Below are 21,289 nucleotides of genomic sequence, written 5' to 3'. Positions count from 1 at the left end.
CATACTTATAAAATTACTTTTTTTCCATTTTCATCAGAGGTGTCGAGGTGCTTGAATTGACACCATGAATTGTTGGCTTCATAAAAACCGTACTTTGTACTCATAAGTTATAAATACTAGACTTCGATGTAACAATTTTGATAAAATGTTTAATTTGAATATATCAACAAGTCATTGAATCAACAGGGTTACAAATAATATATAAAACTTCTATTTAAAACAAATATCTACTGTGACGTCACTGCGGACGAATATAAATTATACCAAAGTATAGGAAAACAATTCCGTGATTTTTTGATATCTTGAATAATGAATTTACACTGATTTGCTATGGGTTGAGAAACACATCTCCTGACCTGGTCGATGATTATTGTAACATACCTTTTATCCACAGTGGTTCCTCTAAAGCAATATAATTCGTCCTAATGACATTTGATACCATATATTCACGACATCGACTTTTTGTACAGCAAACTATGTTTCAGCGAGAACATTTTTTTGTTATCAGCTTCAAAACACCATATCCTCACCATGGAATAAAATGAAGGTCAATTCATTGGAACCTGATTTCTATTTAAACATCCTTCATTTCATACTACATAACTTATATTTGATCAAACATTGACAAATATGATCAATAATTATAGACGTTTCACATCTTGATCTACCTTTAAAGAATTTTCTCTGCGTTTTTATTAAGGTATAAGCGACCTCTGAAAAAAACGTATTTCTGCCAGCACTACGTTTAAAAAAATCTCACTTGGTAACTTCCGGCTTAGTCAGGAAAACGAAGTAATCAGTCGAAGTACAACCCATACACCATCGCTACGGCAAACATTGAGCTATTGCTATATTTAACACTTACGAAGTTGTCCGTGTTTTTGTTCCAGAGACAGCGACTTCCGAACTGCATCCCGGGTTTTTCCTTCAGACTTCCTATGCTGATATTAGCTATCATTTTGTATCTTTTGAAACCTAAACCTTTAACTTTATCTAAAATTTCTGCTGCTATTTTTTGTGACAGTTCTTTACAGTTCGAAGACTCGTACACTTCTCTATCTAAATGTTCTTTCAGCGTGGATTCTGTTACTTTTTCCACGTCACTCACTCGAAATGATACATCCGGTTCCGTTTTATATGTGTTCTCCATCTTTAACCCCCTGACACCGGAAACTCCGCCATCTTGTTTGTCATGCAGGGACACAACGTCAAGAGTTCCTGTAGATTCGTGAGCTTCGGATCGTTTGTCCGATCGTCCTGTGAACGCCATATATCTGGCACCGACAACGGAACCTCGTGTCTTACGAGATTTAGGCGTGATCTGGTCGCTTCGGTTAGCGTACGACATTTTTCTCGACATCTTTCGGCTTGTAGGTATTTCCGGTAAACTAAGACTCCGTGCTATACAATAGAAACTATGTTCCGGTGATTCGGTTTTCGGTGGAGATGTTTTCAATTTGTATGCGCTATCTTTCACCGACAGGAACCTGTTGAAGGTTGGTTCTGAAAAAAAAATGGACATTTATTAAATTGTTAGTTTTCTTTGTATTTCATATCTGTTTACTAAGAGAAAGACCACAGTGAAGTGATACCGTCAATGTTTAGGATATTGCTTTCTCAATCTATATATTTTCTTGCTTTATTTATCGTCAATGTAAAGAGATAACATGAATTAAGAGGAAAATACCGAAATAAAAGAGAAGGCAACACCTGACGATACAGCAAGACAATATTTACTATAAACTCCCTAAAATCTATATGAACACGGTAGGTGAAATATAACATCTAGAATTATATATCAGAACCCTTGTTCAGTGTGTGGTTATACACTTTGATCCAGGCAGGAAACACGCCTTGTAAGGATTCACTAGCAACACATGAACGTCAGTCATTAGAATCGATACAAAATGTTTCATTACTTTGATTAAACATTTGCTTGTTTTCTTATAATAAGAAAGAATATTGATTAGATATTTAAAACAAGAATGCTCGTGATGAGAACCAGAGTAGAAAAGAAAAAATCACAACAGGTCAACAGAATCTTAATTCAAACTGAACTGCGATAACACAAGTGCACGATATGAACAAAAGAAAGGACAAGATGTCCAGATTTTCCAGAAGAGTAAGCGTTTTCTATTTCATCAACAATATCAATCTTCGTCAATTCCAGTAAGAAATGTCGCGTTCCCAAGTAAGAACAAAGTAAGTAAGGCGGAACCTCCTCTATAAACGTCTTCACAGTATTTATGAGTCCAGATCTGTTTTAACCATGTATGTTATATCATAAATTCAAAGTATAGTAGGACACTTGAAAAATGTGCCAGCAAAACACGAAACAAATAATGGAGCAACTTTAAGTAAAAACTTAAAAAAAAGTCGAGTGTTTTTTTTCAAAAAGAAATTGTTGATTATAAGAGACACTATTTCAACCAACAGGCAAATATCCGAATTATCATTATCGAAAAGTATCAGCTCTTTGTCGAATGCCGAGAGTTCTTCCATTTCAAATTAAAAAATAGTTATTATCATAATACAGAATAAACGAAAACGGTGGGAAAAGTAAGGGTCTCTTATTTTACAGGTTTCATAAGAATAAGTGTTACATTACAGATCTTTTTTCAATATGAATATCTTGAACAGGTTTTGCAAATATATCAAGAATTTATCATTTTTGTGTGGTTAGGCATTGATTTTTCGTTCACATTCTTTTACTGAGATAATAGGTATAAAGAATAACTTCCTTACAAAATACTATTTCATAATTTAACCTTATCAAGATAAGTGATGGAAAACAATGTAAAATTCTAAGTACAAAGGAGAGAAAACCATATATTTATATATACTTTAAATGGTGAAATTTAATTGAAATGTACTTGCAAATAGTTCTAGATATAATTCATACAAACACACATACATATGCATGTATATACACAGAAAACTGAATCAATTCTATAACAAATTTGACTTAAAATACGGATAATTGTTCACCTAAATTACCACAAAATGTAATATAACACCACGTGTTGTAATATATATCCCAAAGTCTTACCTTATATCTATATTTGAACTCTGACCTGTTGTAGTATGATAGTTGTACCATCCATATCTATATGTCAAACTGTATTGTGTATATAATTGACCTGCCCCTCAACGTAGAGCACCGAGCGTTTTTAAATCTCTACAATAGCTCACGGACACTTGTATACGTTACACAAACACATCACAATCAATACATTTAATTTTTAACGCTAAAGGTTCACGCACCTATATCGTGCTATGTAATCCGTAATGTAGAATAATGAAAAAAGTCAGCCTAGGATTTATATACAATTTTAAGGCACAGAAAAGAAATCCATTTTATAATTTCTGTCAGACCAAGGTTTATATCTAAAAAAAGGATTTTTTGTCAATTGGTGTTCCAAAATAGCCATTATTGACAGCACTGGTAATATGTTCAGTTAGTGAAAAAATTGATAGAGTCAAAAATATACAATCTGAATTTTGACAAGAAAATAAGGATAGTGTTGTCTCCGATAATATTTCCTATCATCTGTTTGTGTCTGTAATAAATCGATTTAGCAAGGCTATTCAGTAAGGCATTCAGAAGATAGTTTATAAAAATATACCATGATATTATTACATCTAAGTTTCCGTATATCATATACTGTTGTCGTCACCGGATATTGCATTAAAGAATATCTCAAATAGATCAATAAATAGATAACTCTATAAATAGATAAACATTCATCACCACCTCAGCATGAGCAAGATTGTAGTTAAACAATCGGAACACAAAAGGTAATTAATGACAGACAAAGCAGCATATGGCTTACATCATTGGTGGCACCTTTTAACACAGAAAATCAGACTTGTCTTTCAACACTTTTGGCATTTTGTAATATGTGCGTCATCACTTGGAACTAAGAGGTACATTTCATTGGTATGAGTTTGATAAATAATCGTCTACCGTTTGTTTTGGATGATGTTATGATATAATTGAGAACACGACTGACTTTAAGGTTACTTTTAAATAATCTTTCGTATTTAAGACTTGCTATAAGACTGGAAAAAATACATATTTCGATCCCATGTCCTAAAGCGTTCTTAGGCTATTACTTAGTCTGTAAGATGTATAAACGTAAATATATCTACAGTATATATATATATATATAAGTATATACAGATCCCCTAAGACAGATTAATGAGACATAATGCACATTTTCTATGTATTAAGCCGACTTACTGTATGATTAGTGCGACAATTAATTACTGGCGTGTACCCTATAAAACAATATATTCTCACCTCGATACGGGAAAAACATAGCTGATGTCATAATGTCTCTATCAAACCGTATACGGAAAGTTCTACTCCCAGGTGGAAATCCTAGGTACGGCTTCCAGCATGGTTTAAATGTCTGTTCAGTAAATCTGAGGTCGTGTACCGGTGTACACATAAGTGTCTCCACGAGGAGTCTCTAGCTGTCACCCGTGACGGGGTCTAACTACAGATGAATGCAGCCCTTTAATTGCAAACAATTACTGTCTGCCAATAATATGGTAATTAAATACCCGTATCTATACCTTTCCTCTGACACAGAAAGGAGTTATTTAGCATTTTAATGGGTGCCTTAAATTTTCTTTGACACAAAAGTAAGATATATACTATTTTAATGGTTACTCGTAGTGAAAAAATATAATGCTTGTCTTTCATATCTATATAAAGTTTATTTGATATAAAGCATTTTGTATAACTCTTTCTTATCATACATCCTCTAAAGACATTCTGGTTTGACGTATACAAATAAAACAATGTCATAAAATCAGATTTAATATACACATTGCTCATTTTACAACATGTTAATCTTTATGTTTTACAAAAGGCGTTAACCAATGGCTATGATTATCGTTAATCTTTCATCGTTAGTTCGCTTTTATGCAGTATGAAAATGAAAAATACAAAAAAATATTTAATTGATCAGATGTGCATGAAAACTCATAGAGGCAATTAATAAAATTAATTATTAAATTTATTTATTTATCATATGTCCGCCATGTTTTTACTATTAAATATGAGAAAAACATTACCATGGTTTCGCTATACACTGATGGTTAGAAACTGAGTGATAACAAAGATACGAACAATGTAGTAAAGTCTATATTGGTATCATGGTGTAGGCGTGTATAACTTAAACCATTGTATCTACTGATTTGCTTAATACATAATCAAATAAAATAATCTATTCTGCTAATTCTAACATTTTGTGGACTTTGGAATTCGTGGGGTAAGAGTACCCGCGAAATCAACGAAAATAATTCCACGAAGAAAATTAAATATTTTACAGTAATTTGATTTAATTTAATTTTGCAAATCAAAATAGAGTTTAATTGTCATGAGGATTATAGTCGAATTTGACCAGCGGATGCCAAACTCACGTGGTTAGGCGATTTGCTAGTTTTGTTTACTCAGTTAGGGAACATAACTTCAGAGTTGATATGTGCGTCCTCTGTCCACCCTGTATTTTGTATTTGGTTTGTTTCTGATGTAACACACGAACTTACACAATTGCATTACATTTGGAAATTCAGTTTTATCATTTACGAACATTTCTGATGACACGCCGTATACAAATATCTGTAGAAAATGTATTCATGATTCTATGAGTGCAATCGGATAAAAGTCCCAGACTTTTATCCTTATTTTATATACGAGCGATTTATTCAAATGATGTTTGACTGCACCAGGAATATCGTTAGTAGTAATGATACCTCATATTTACATAAATGATAAAACACATTCGTTCCAATATTTCACATCGTTGTCACATTTCCTTTCGGCAGTATTGCATCTCATTATAAAATGTTTACAACATATATGATAAATACACGAACCGTTACATTCAGATTTAAATAAGGATAAATTTCAGGCTGACTGTCTGTATTTTCAAATACATAAACTCCAACAGTAAGGTAAAATCTATATAATATTCAATGGCTATACGTGTTGTATATTCAATGTAATATACACACACAGTTTGAACTAACCTTGCATTTTTGCACTGCGCTGCTAAACAGTATCTAGCCTGTGACTTGCATCACGTAGAGAAGTCATTATGATATTCTCGGCGCCATAGAGAGGTCTCAACCAGTGGTGCAGAAATAGGTATCGGCTTTAATCCTCATTTTAGTCGACGCAGCTATTCCGCAAGAACCCAGGAATAGTAATATGTATGAGTATTTGTATAAAAGTACAGTCGAACCTCGGTATCTCGATGTTGGCGGGAAAATTTCGAAACATCCGAGTTGTCGATTAAAGTAAGTTCGAATATTTAGTGTAAAGTTTGGCCGTGAATGACGAAATACTTCGAATTACACAGGGTCTTCGAGTTATAAGATTTCGAGTAAACAAGGTTCGACTGCACTTGTTAAACAAATGAAATCAAATAAACAAGTCACCACAGGTCCAGAGTATGAGAAGTTCTCCAGGATTCAGTTACCCTCCAACCCCCAGAACTTAGATATGTAAGTATATGTGTACTTAAGTCGCTAACATAGTGGCAATAATATTTAGTTGTGTAAGGAATTTTGTCGGATTTCTTTATCAACAACGAATCTGTCATATTTTAACATGTTGCTCTTGTTACCTTTCTATAAAACGGACATTACCCAATGTAGATTAAAATGTCCTTTTGTCCCGGTGCTGTATAAAATATTAATTGTTCATTGGTATGCCTGGTGGTTCAGTAATGTTGACCTTGTTCTAATTTGGGAACATGACATCATACAAGCTAATAGATCATCCGTCCTCATATGACTTTGGATAATGAGGACAAGTTATACCTCAATGACAAATTCTGTTATGCCACGTCATATATGTTAATAAGGTCCGAACCGATACAATTTAATGGTGTGTATCATAACGTGTTTTACATCTATATCATTGAATCCAAACATTATAGTATTCCATATTTTACAACTAAATTAAGAATCTGCAACGGGTACCGTTATATAATTACAAAAACAGAAATTGGACAAAAAAGGACAGAAATCAGTATTAATTTCCTTGAAAATTTGAAATGTAGTATAACCTTATACAATATACGCACGTAAACTCTGTGTCTATTGTTCACTTTGTATGTAATTGAACTGATTCTTGTATGTATATGTGTTTACTATATAACTTTTCTTTATATCATATCGTTCCATATGGAAAACGCTTACTTCGCGCGTTTATATTCTTAACTATAGGAGCTGTTGTATGTATACAATATACGCACGTAAACACTGTGTCTATTGTTCACTTTGTATGTAATTGAACTGATTCTTGTATGTATATGTGTTTACTATATAACTTTTCTTTATATCATATCGTTCCATATGGAAAACGCTTACTTCGCGCGTTTATATTCTTAACTATAGGAGCTGTTGTATGTATACAATATACGCACGTAAACACTGTGTCTATTGTTTACTTTGTATGTAATTGAAATGATTCTTGTATGTATATGTGTTTACTATATAACTTTTCTTTATATCATATCGTTCCATATGGAAAACGCTTACTTCGCGCGTTTATATTCTTAAATATAGGAGCTGTTGTATGTATACAATATACGCACGTAAACACTGTGTCTATTGTTTACTTTGTAATTGAAATGATTCTTGTATGTATATGTGTTTACTATATAACTTTTCTTTATATTATATCGTTCCATATGGAAAACGCTTACTTCGCGCGTTTATATTCTTAAATATAGGAGCTGTTGTATGTATACAATATACGCACGTAAACACTGTGTCTATTGTTTACTTTGTATGTAATTGAAATGATTCTTGTATGTGTTTACTATATAACTTTTCTTTATATCATATCGTTCCATATGGAAAACGCTTACTTCGCGCGTTTATATTCTTAAATATAGGAGCTGTTGTATGTATACAATATACGCACGTAAACACTGTGTCTATTGTTTACTTTGTAATTGAAATGATTCTTGTATGTATATGTGTTTACTATATAACTTTTCTTTATATTATATCGTTCCATATGGAAAACGCTTACTTCGCGCGTTTATATTCTTAAATATAGGAGCTGTTGTATGTATACAATATACGTACGTAAACTCTGTGTCTACTGTTTACTTTATATTAATTTAAATGCTTCTTATGTGTATATTTGTGTACAAACGCACTATTACTTTCTGTAATGTCAATTATGTTCTTTTTGTACAACTCTTCACACTTGGAGGAAATAAAAGAAATAATAATAAACCATAGTTGGATGTGATCCACACTGTTTTCCTTTGTTTACTGTAAACCACTTTTTTCGATCTTGAACTTATATCAGTTTGCATTTAAAAGTAGCTTCTTTCACTCATTAAGAAAGAAAGAAACGAAAAATTCGCTTTCCGAAAAACACATCGTGGTAATTGAAAATATCTATACATAATATATTGATGTATTGGTTGAATGCCGTCATATTACCAATTATGATGCAATGTTCACCACAAGCTGGCTGTTGTTATAAACTCTATATTTTGTCAAAATAGCTTCGTTTATTATTTAAAATGTTGCAAGACTTTTCAAAACATGGAAAGTTGCAAGATAATTACAAAATACCGAAGATTACATCGCTTTAATACTCGCCAGGATTGTGACAATTCCAAGTTTTGTGGATGAGCTTGGGAGAGTACGTTCCCTTTGGTCGTGTTGTAGGTCACAACAGTCATTAAGGAACTTTGCCTTGTAACGAGTTATTCAATTGTATGTGTTGTGTCGTTCCTTGTGAGTGTCCATATGATATTCTTCGACTGTATTACTGTATAGCACTTATTTTTCGCGAGGAATTTATTTTCACGTTCAAAAGGAGATACAATAGCCAATTCAAATTCCAGGAGATGATTTGTACGAGATTGTTCGAGATGACATCAATCTTGCTCCTGTTACTGATGGTAGGGTGTTGCAGAGTCCAGGTATCTAAAAGGTCATCATTCATTAAAATAACTTTTAGATCAGCGATCGTGAAATCATGTATTCAGGAATATGTCTGAAGAGGTAAATTGGTGGGAAAAAAATCGCGAAATATAAGTGATTTTAAGTAATTAGGCTCAAAAAATTGATGTCTATCCCATGAATTTATTGGGAAATATTTTAAGTGTGAATGCATAAAGTAAGTGTGTGATGTTCGTTAGTATGTCTGTTGGTGTCTATTGTTACATTCTATTCCTTGTACGATATAAATAAGACATGTGTGATGTTCGTTAGTATGTCTGTTGGTGTCTATTGTTAGGTTCTATTCCTTGTACGATATAAATAAGACACGTGTGATGTTCGTTAGTATGTCTGTTGGTGTCTATTGTTAGGTTCTATTCCTTGTACGATATAAATAAGACATGTGTGATGTTCGTTAGTATGTCTGTTGGTGTCTATTGTTAGGTTCTATTCCTTGTACGATATAAATAAGACATGTGTGATGTTCGTTAGTATGTCTGTTGGTGTCTATTGTTAGGTTCTATTCCTTGTACGATATAAATAAGACATGTGTGATGTTCGTTAGTATGTCTGTTGGTGTCTATTGTTAGGTTCTATTCCTTGTACGATATAAATAAGACATGTGTGATGTTCGTTAGTATGTCTGTTGGTGTCTATTGTTAGGTTCTATTCCTTGTACGATATAAATAAGACATGTGTGATGTTCGTTAGTATGTCTGTTGGTGTCTATTGTTAGGTTCTATTCCTTGTACGATATAAATAAGACATGTGTGATGTTCGTTAGTATGTCTGTTGGTGTCTATTGTTAGGTTCTATTCCTTGTACGATATAAATAAGACATGTGTGATGTTCGTTGTTATTCCCCTTTGTTCTGATTTAGTTTTTACTGATGAAAGTATGACTTGTTGACTCGGTACACTATATGTCTATAAAAGGCAATATCAAATTACTGAAGAACTGAAATTTAATCGGAGCTGAAAGTGTGACAAAAACATGATACAATTTCTTACAAGTTATTGATATAAAAAGTGAATGAAACCTCTTAATATAAAATAAGAATTTGGTTTGATAAAGTAGGGTCAATTAAAGCTACATTATACAGCTGTTTCGCCCTTTCAGAACTCATCAATGATGTCGAGATAATTTTCACGAGTTCTGATCACACTTAACACTTGTTACTTATTATGTCAGGTTTTAGACGAACCATGAGTACTTGTCCACTTTTCGACGTTTCTAAATGAGAAATAAATTACATAGATGGAATATCAACATTTTCATCTTGTGTGTGGAACTGTCATGGAATCGTTATTATTATATTATAAGTGTGACACTGTAACTCTTCCAGAAGCATTATCAGAGATGTTAAGGCCGACATCCGAAAAAATGTCACAGCCAATTCGGAATTTCTAAATTAGGAAGCGGAAACCTTGATCGAACAAATTGCCTGAAATTAGTTTCCAATAAATTCCGCAAAAATCTGGAAATACATGGATAGCTCTTCTTATGGTTTATTTTCGTAAAATGCGAAAATAACGTGTCAGCTCTGCCACTAGCATATTGTTCCGTACACATCGCGCTCGTAGTAACTTGATTTGGGGTCTCGATTGATTTGATTTCGTTCAATATGCTTTGGGTAATCATTTTACATTTGTCAACTCGTGTTTGGACCTCAGAATGTGTCTGCTCATCCAAAAGCCTTGTGTGCTTATCGCAAGGTTTTACTCGCAGAAAGAGATATATTGAAATATTCCAGCCCTAGATTCTCGAATTTAAAGCAATCTTTTAATTATTTCTGATAGTTTTGATTTCCCACCTTACGGATTTTAAATCCGTCGATCCCTAACATCAACCAACCTGGATTCCTGGCAAATTGAACCAGCTGTAAGCTGCAGTTTGATTATTTCTTTAAATATATACTGCGTCGTATCTTAAAAGAAAGGCGATATTTACATAATCTTTGATCCATATATCATTGGGGTTTATTCCTTGATTTTGATCACTAAGTCATCGATTTTGTTTTAAATACGTTTACCTAATTTGTTATAGTCCTAGTAGGTGTTTTTCAGTGGATTAAGCTGCCATGAAACTGCAATTAATTTGTAAGCAGACTTAGCGACAGGACAGGGAAACCGAACTCATTCATTAGTCGTACTTCCTAACGCTGTTCTGTTTTTTTCGTGTCTTGCGTCACTGATTGAACAAGGAGGATAGGTATAGGAAGTCCTTATATAAAGACTTCAGTTCGATACCAGAAACCTTTGTACAAATGACCACATATTGTAGATATCATGCTTTACATATTCTTAACATAGGTGATGTGATACTGGAAAACACTTATATATTATCAAATTTCACAAGATTGTTCATGCTCCAATTCCCTTCTTACGTACCTAACTTGCACGATATTCTTATCTTATTTTATCATTACATAGTGAGGCAAATAAATCTGTCAAATAAGCCGTACAACTAACCACTATTTCCTACACCCCTATATTTACCAATGGAACACACCTCCTACACCCCTATATTTACCAATGGAACACACTTACTACACCCCTATATTTACCAATGGAACACACCTCCTACACCCCTATATTTACCAATGGAACACACTTCCTACACCCCTATATTTACCAATGGAACACACCTCCTACACCCCTATATTTACCAATGGAACACACTTCCTACACCCCTATATTTACCAATGGAACACACTTCCTACACCCCTATATTTACCAATGGAACACACTTCCTACACCCCTATATTTACCAATGGAACACACTTCCTACACCCCTATATTTACCAATGGAACACACTTCCTACACCCCTATATTTACCAATGGAACACACTTCCTACACCCCTATATTTACCAATGGAACACACTTCCTACACCCCTATATTTACCAATGGAACACACTTCCTACACCCCTATATTTACCAATGGGACACACTTCCTACACCCCTATATTTACCAATGGAACACACTTCCTACACCCCTATATTTATCAATGGAACACACTTCCTACACCCCTATATTTACCAATGGAACACACTTCCTACACCCCTATATTTACCAATGGAACACACTTCCTACACCCCTATATTTACCAATGGAACACACTTCCTACACCCCTATATTTATCAATGGAACACACTTCCTACACCCCTATATTTACCAATGGAACACACTTCCTACACCCCTATATTTACCAATGGACTACACTTCCTACACCCCTATATTTACCAATGGAACACACTTCCTACACCCCTATATTTACCAATGGAACACACTTCCTACACCCCTATATTTACCAATGGAACACACTTCCTACACCCCTATATTTACCAATGGAACACACTTCCTACACCCCTATATTTACCAATGGGACACACTTCCTACACCCCTATATTTACCAATGGAACACACTTCCTACACCCCTATATTTACCAATGGAACACACTTCCTACACCCCTATATTTACCAATGGAACACACTACCTACACCCCTATATTTACCAATGGAACACACTTCCTACACCCCTATATTTACCAATGGAACACACTTCCTACACCCCTATATTTACCTATGAAACACACTTCCTACACCCCTATATTTACCTATGAAACACACTTCCTACACCCCTATATTTACCTAATTAACACACTTCCTACACCCCTATATTTACCAATGGAACACACTTACTACACCCCTATATTTAAATATGAAACACACTTCCTACACCCCTATATTTACCAATGGAACACACTTCCTACACCCCTATATTTACCAATGGAACATACTTCCTACATCCCTATATTTACCTATGAAACACACTTCCTACACCCCTATATTTACCAATGGAACACACTTCCTACACCCCTATATTTACCAATGGAACATACTTCTTACATCCCTATATTTACCAATGGAACGCACTCCCTACACCCCTATATTTAACTATGAAACACACTTCCTCCACCCCTATATTTACCTATGGAACATGATTCTTACACCCCTATATTTACCAATGGATCACACTTCCTACACTCCTATAATTACCTTTGAAACTCACTCCCTACACTTCTATATTTACCTATGAAACACACTTTCTAAACCCCTATATTTACCAATGGAACACACTTTCTACACCCCTATATATTAACCAATGGAACACACTTCTTACACCCCTATATTTACCTATGAGACACACTTCCTACACCCCTATATTTACCTATGAAACACACTTCTTACACCCCTATAATGACCAATGGAACACACTTCCTACACCCCTATATTTACCAATGGAACACACTTCCTACACCCCTATATTTACCAATGGAACACACTTCCTACACCCCTATATTTACCAATAGAACACTCTTGCTACACCCCTATATTTACCTAATTAACACACTTCCTACACCCCTATATTTACAAATGGAACACACTTCCTACACCCCTATATTTACCAATGGAACACACTTCCTACACCCCTATATTTACCAATGGAACACGCTTCCTACACCCCTATATTTACCAATGAAAAACAATTTCTACACCCCTATATTTACCTATCAAACACACTTCCTACAACCCTATATTTACCTAATTAACACACTCCCTACACCCCTTTATTTACCTATGGAACAAACTTCCCGATAACATAAAATACAATACGTCAGTTACTTACCGTAGAAAATCCTTATTTGTCAGTACATCTTTATCTCCTTCATACTACTACTGCTGTAGGAAAAGACACTGTCGTATCCATTTTCAGCGGTGACTGATGAACTGCAGCTCTTTCAATAATCACTTGTATACAAGAAGCTTGGTTAATAGTCCCATGCGATCCTGAAATCAACCTGCTGAAACTGCCGAACATTTCCCCTTCTAGAGTTCTAACTACCAGCAGGTCAGCACCTGATGTTTTAGGATTATGATGTTAACATCATACGACAGAAATGCCAGTTCTGTATTCTGTATAACGAAAAACATCATTATCCAAACCCAAATTCTATAGAACTCATATGAACAAAAGAAAGATTTACTCCTGAAAAAATTACAATCAGAACAAGACCAGGTGATCCAGAAGAGTAAACGTTTTCTTCTTCATCGATGACATCCGCCATGTTAACCTATGAGCAATCCAAGTAAGTAACGATATTATATTTTATTTATCGGTCACTTCTGTTATTCCTTTCAATCATTCTATATGATTTATATTTACTTGTAACAGTCCAAAATACGTGACAGAACACATGTTCTGCTTGCTACATTGTTGTGATATTTATCACGCTATCCCACATAGGACTTCTTACGGAGTCATATTACATACAGGTCGGACAAGACAAGTGAGTACAGCGACCTGTGTAGTTCTCTTATGTTACTGCACATGTGTTTGTAATTTGTTTGTATAATGTACTGCTTACTACAGCTCTAGTAGACATATTGTTATATAAAAGCATTGTTATCAGTGTATGTTCAAGAATTGCAGACATGAACCATCAGCATCATCTGAGTCTAAACCCTTCCACTACTCCCCTTTCTTCTTTCTCTATACCTGTGTATAAATAATACATGAAATATTGTCAGTACTGTGTGTACGTTCTAGAAATGCAGTCATGAACCATCAGCATCATCTGGGTCTAAGCCTTTTCACCTTTTATCTTTCTATCTGCACATGCAATAGCCAAGGCTCACAAAATTAAAACTTATGACACTTGTTTTGTGAAATTAATTTGGAATTGAAACTCATTTTTGAGATATATTGGTTGTTAAGGTTTTAGGTGTACGAGTAAAATGGCAATTATTTGAAGGCATAACGATAAAATAATTTTGTAAAACACCATAGACATGCACCAACGCATATCAATACAAAATGTCTTCTGGTTTCCATAACGAACTAGGTTCAGAAGCTGCATACTGAACCATGGAAAGTTATGTGTGAACAACTGGATATCCAGACTTTTGTCGTACAGTAGTTTCTGTAATGATATTTCAACGAAGTCGAAATATTCCAGACTTTAAAAAGATCTAGTTATGAACAGCAGTTTGCCTATCTGTATGTCTCGTTATTTTGAAGTGTAAAAACTGTATATTTCGTTCGTTTTTACATGTTTCTGTAAGAAATTTCGTCTGTAATGTATAATGATTCTTTAGACTAATAGCATATAGAATGTACAAAATATCCTTAAATCACTTATGATATCTTGACGTGAGACCGGGAAACGATGCAAAACAATGTGGTATTTTTTGTAGAAAATGTGTTAATATTTTGTTTGTATTACAGAAATATAATTGGTGCTAGCTTTATTGTCATATACCTAAATCCTGAATATAAAGCATCGAAATTTTACCAAAAGCAGAAAAATGAGTAAACAAAATAAATAGGGTAAATAAAGACAGTATGCATTCTATGTTTACATTTCTTTTATTGGTTTCCTTTTGTTTGTCAACTATTCGATGTTTTACTAATTCAGCATCAGTTGAATTTACAACAACAATATGTAGCGGCCAGCAGTAAACAAAACGTCACAAACTAATTGTCGTTAATATATTTTGTCGCCATTTTGTCGGAAATAGACGAAATATTGCGGAATCTTCCGATATATTACGGAAAGTCACGACCAATTTAGTAAGACTTCACCCAATACAACTACAGTTGCTACGTACACAGACAGGCGATACTTACAATATGAGAGCTATAACAATGAAATCTCAAATTTAGCAGTTGTTTCTGTTGTACTCAGTTTTTTTATCCGTACAATCAAATTTCATTGTTATGATACTTGGCTAATACTTTTCTACATTTTTTCTTCACAATGTACATAATTGCACACAACTGCAATCTTAGTGTCTTCATAAACAATATGTACATTAAACACACAAATCAATATACAAAACTAACAGTTCAAACTCAACACACACGTAACGTAATTATATCTAATTTAATGTGATTGGACGGTGGTATAGATGTGGAGTATATGTATATTTACAAAAACATGATCCAAAATTGTAATACACCGCCTGCCAATGTCTAAATTTATCAATATTTCATCAATTCCTTGGTCCCTTCTGTTGTTAAAAACTTATTTCCAAGCTTAACTTATATCATTATATGTCTTTTTAATACCTCACAACATACTGAGAGAACTTACTGAAATATTCGATGAACATGACAAGCATGTGAAAGTTATTTCACATCAACACTACAATGATATTCCTAGCTATTATTCATCTGTTCATATTCATAACTCAAATGGCGCCAAATTCTGGCACGTGTAAATGTTTTATCGATGTTTGAAAATACTGTTTAAAAAACAAGCGTGATTGTCACTCAGATCTCACACACAAATATGGAAATGCTATATCTAAACTCAATATTGTGATGTAATAGATCATATTACAGAATGTGAACACCGTAACACTGTTTACGTACCTATCTAAGGTGTTATATGATTGTATCGCTTTTCGCGCTAGGTATACAACGCTAAAACATGACTGTGCTAATTATAGTTTGTGTATGTAGTCCATGTAGCGTTTATTGCGAAAGAACGAATTCATCATTTTGTATGTTTTTTCTTCCAATACTGATATTGCTATGAAATTAGTGTGTTATTTATTACACTAAATCTGTAACACGAAAAATCAAAAAAAAAAAAAAAAAAACAGAAAAAGATATGATTTGACTACACTTATTAGTAATCAATGTTTTAACATGATAAAAAATACAGAAAAATACACCAGTACAGAACAATACAAATTTTCGATCTCTTCATACGTGATAGCAACAGGTCACATATAAATGTGCAACTAAACAATGAGATATAGATTTGATACAAATAAACAAGACCAATAATAATATCAATGATAGAAGTGTACGCGATTGATGCATATTGCCGGAAATATTCGTCAATAAAAGAAAACAAATGCTATATTTTAATGGTTATTGTTCACGACATAACATGGAATGATTTCTTTATGACATCACTATCAAAATGATGTCATCAACATGGTTTAGGCCAGGAGTCACCTTGCTATGTATATCACAGACAAAAACTATCGACATTGAATAATAACGACAGTAAATGCACATAAACAACCTACGTCATCATTACGTCATAATTATAACGCACAGGAATGATTATGCCATCGAATCAAAATATGATCTATTATGTAACAACACGTAATGATGACTTAAAATCTAAGATCTCTATAAAATGATATTTTTATTTCCAAAAGGATTGTGTTTTCCCGATCAGGAAAGCAATGTGTTTTGTCGACTATATTTTTCTATAATTAAATACAAATGCTTATTGTAATCTTCCGACAATACATTGATCTCTTAAGGGTTTGGTGTGTTCCATACAATTTGTGAATGTGACACTAACGATGTGACGGTGTTGATGTCAAACCCTTTCTCCATAGTATTAAAGAGTAATAAATATTTGCACGTTTGGCGAACATCTTTGTCAAAACTTATTTGTTCAGTCCATCGTTGAGATATTCTGTAAATATATATATATAATGGATGGAACCTCGTTATCTCTAACATGTATAACTCGAAGCATTCATCTTTCCCTGCTTTACTTATACGAAACAACCGAACTCACTTTACTCGAACACTCGGCTAACTCGAAGTCTTTCCAAGATCCCGCCGAATTCGAGATAACTAGGTTCGACTGTATATATATCTCTATACTTCACAAAAACACACATAAAATCAAATCACTCACTTAAAGACATGCGGGACGTGTACTGATGGACAAACACACCTCAAATATTTAATCTCGTCTTATTGCTTCACACCGTATCAGGGATGAATTAATGAAAACGCATAACATGCAGCCACTGTTGTGACACTTTTCTTTACCCATAATGCTTTTCCTAAAACTGCATGTCCATATCTAACAGGGCGGTTTCATGGCTTCTAGCGAGGCATTATGTAGACAAAGAAACATCATATTAACCATGATTGATTAAATGGACTGATCTGCTGGACGTTTACACTGCACTGGATAGACTACAGTTTAAATATTGTATGTATATATTATATTGTCTACATAAATACGCGTTTTGTGTAATTTTTCTTCGTTTGATTTTGTTGCAGTATCTAACACGCAATGTTATATATACTGAACAAATATATCTCGTATATTCTCACTAACATAAGTTGACAATTTTGTTATAAAAACTCACAGAAATAATGTATTACACAACTTAGGTCGATATTGTTTTCCTCTGACGTCGTGTGTTAAAACAAAAAAGTTGTGCGTCAACATATCAACATTGTTTTAAAATTAATAATATATATGATGCCCCTTGTTATAATTTCTCTTGAAAGTCGGATCTATACTAATCTATGATGCTTTTAATTCAATATAACTTGAAACTCCTTAAGACAGAACGTTATAATACCAATACATCGTTAGATTGTTTGACATTATAACATATTTACACTGCTAAACTATTTCACAAGCATCATCAAAACATTTACGTTTCCGGTTTTTTTATTATTATTTTCCCAGTCAGAAAGAAACATAGTGTATATCATCTGCATGTTGTTTACTCATATCATAACATTGAATAATTCCTTTTAAGAGTTTCCGGTCCTTCTACGTCGACCTTGAAATCGCTGAGGAATAGTTTGTCTACATCCGAATTATGAATCATGATTGAACGACATGCTCGAACGTCTCGCATGTGACAATTAATCATGCCTTTACCAAAATCAATATTTGTCGTTCAAACTTCCATTTGTTCCAAGTAAAAATCGAAGAACACAATATAGGTCGCTTACGACCCACTGCTGTTTTAGGAACAGGCTCGCAACCTTTGTTCCTTAAGCACATTGAAACAACTATTCAACATTTCACATCACCGGATGTTGTGACGTCATATCACATATTTTCGATCACTCTTTGTAGTTCCGTGGCATTCTTTATCAGCCTTGCACCCTTAGGACGTGGAGGGCGGTCTATTGTTTTTATCTGAGTAGAACTGGACGTGGATTGGTCCACAGTGTCCCTTGTACAAGTTGGCTTGTGACCCAGTATATCTAAGATGGCGTCAACAGTATTAAATAGTTCGTTTTCAAAATTGTTCATTCGTCTGAAATACATAATAACACAAATTATAATATACGTGACATAGAAACATAAAAATGTAAACAGTATGTCAACAAAAGAAAAAGATCACATGATGTTTTCTAATATACCTCATTACACTTTCGGATTAGAAGACTTAATATTTTACGGTCTAATTCTCCTTGGACGTTTTCAAGAGTTGTCGATTTAAACTGACTTAAGATCATAATTATTTGCGCTAGCTTAATTGAACATGAGATTGGATTATGATTATGCTCACTTGTTTCTTGTTGTTTTTTTTATATAAGGTATATATCCTTGATTTGAGATTCAATTGTGTGAGTGATATTTGCAAAAATAGAGTTTCAATACATGCTATTCCACACTTTAAACGAAACCAACATCGACACCTTTTCATCAAGCTGTATGATAAACGTGATGATTTCATTTTCCCTATCGTGAATTTTCCATTTCTGGATAGCAATATCACTGCATCTCCAACCTATGATATTTACATGTCAAAGTTGATTCGATATTCTAGGACCTGTTCCCATTATCACGATTTTCGTGCAAAAAAGGCGACAACTGACTGAAAAACTCGTAACACAAGGGTTCAAAAGATAGAGGTTGATGAAAATTATGGGGAAGTTTTATAGTCGCCATAGTGATCTCATTGAGAAATATTCTATTTCGTTGTGCGACATGAAGCTGATGCTCGTTAGATTGCCTGTTGGTTTGGTTGTTGTATACCTGGCTCTCATTTGAGATTGTTCAATTGGATTGACCAAAGTTTACATGACAACTGTCGTTGATGAAGCAGAAGAAACTAACTCTTCCGGAACACCGGGTTTTATACTCATTGTACATGAGGCCCGTGTAAATCATTCTTTTGTTCATATTTTGCCCAAGTTTTATTTAATTTGAGTTTGAAAAATGTTGTCATGTTGGTATTTTCTTGATGATTTTAAATGTTGACAAAACAGAAGACGCTTACTCATCCGGAACTACTGGTATTCTCCGTTCATCTAGAGTCTTCGTGTAAACATTTCTGTTGTTCATATTGCCCTAGTTTTACTGAATCTGAATCTGTGTTTGGATTATGAATTTGATTATGTTTACATATTGATATTTTCTTGATTGTTTTGGTACGATAAAGGAGAGCGCGGCAAATGCGTAAACAGATCGTTCATACCTTCCGATAATCATACACAATCATAAAGCTAGTATTATTAGGTTTCAGCCAGATGTTATTTCCAAATAAACCCTCATTCATTTAATAGTTTCGTTTTTTTCTTAGTCATTAATTACCAATATTTTCATTTATTTGCATTCATAAAGCAAGTTTTTGCTGTTATTAAGGAAAATTTCGACACTGGATGAAACAAAATTAAGTTTAAATCTAATCAAGTCGTTAACAAGATATTCTCTATCGGTATGCTCCACAGAATTAGTTTATCCCTCGTTACTAATGACACGACTTCTTTCTGAAACCCTTATTGGAAACATTATTGAGTGGCCTCGCCATGCTTGCAGCTTTAATGTTCATCTGCTATTAACTAGCTACAAATATTCCCTAGCAGACAACAATACATTTCTAAATCATAATGTGTTATATTGCATAACCTTGATTTTCTTTTGTTGGGTTATACTTTCTTGAATAATAGTGAACATTTAGAAATGTGTTTTGAGATTAAAAACTTCAATGCCAACTGCTACTTACTCGTGCAGACCCTCAAGTCGGTTGTCGATGTCATTCAGGCTTTGTAAGTTGCCCTTTTCCGGATGTTGCTGGATCTCAAAATCGATGTTAGAAAATCTCCATTGTGGTCCTGAACTAGACAGCGACTTTGGAGTATATGACGTCACACTAGACTCAATTGGTGATAAACCTTGGTGCTGTGACGCTAGCCCGTTCGATGTGACGTCATATTTTGGAGCGTAACCGTGTGGTCGTTGCAGTATGGATCGTTTTCCTTTTTCCTTTCTAGCTTTGGATGCTACCGCGTTGAAGAAATTCGTCATCACTGAAGTAACCAGAAGAAAATATTAAATATTAAAATATTTAAAAAAAAAAAAAAAAAAAATTCCGATCCACCAAGGAACGCCCTGTTTTGGATAATTTTGTATTTTGTGATTTTTGGTGGGTTTTCTTTCGCTTTTATTGAATTCTTCCTGAAATTTTTGCCATTTATTATAACTCTACCTCCATTTTT

General features: G+C 33.9%; 1 protein-coding gene across 1 annotated transcript; it reads right to left on the bottom strand.

Annotated features, from left to right (window-relative positions):
- Positions 1-796: 796 nt before the first annotated feature.
- On the bottom strand, positions 797-4,334 carry LOC132553775 (dynein light chain Tctex-type 5-like). The gene is made up of 2 exons (XM_060218051.1): positions 4,304-4,334; positions 797-1,503 (listed from the first exon to the last, which is right to left on the bottom strand). Exons 1-2 carry the CDS (start codon positions 4,332-4,334, stop codon positions 797-799), a joined length of 738 nt encoding a protein of 245 aa, XP_060074034.1.
- Between the last annotated feature and the right edge of the window lie 16,955 nt (positions 4,335-21,289).

Source organism: Ylistrum balloti, unplaced genomic scaffold (assembly GCF_031769215.1).
Source record: "Ylistrum balloti isolate Yb309-2 unplaced genomic scaffold, AGI_CSIRO_Ybal_v1 Utg370352, whole genome shotgun sequence".
Taxonomy (NCBI): Eukaryota; Metazoa; Mollusca; class Bivalvia; order Pectinida; family Pectinidae; genus Ylistrum; species Ylistrum balloti.
Note: the sequence above shows the minus strand (reverse complement) of the source record. Positions and strands in the feature narration are given on the sequence as shown.

Bases quoted from the DNA above. Each gene is read 5' to 3' on its own strand.
- LOC132553775 (XM_060218051.1), bottom strand. From the start codon at position 4,334: ATGACATCAGCTATGTTTTTCCCGTATCGAG. The intron at 1,504-4,303 runs GTGAGAATATAT...TTTTTTTTTCAG, and splicing joins TATGTTTTTCCCGTATCGAG to AACCAACCTTCAACAGGTTC.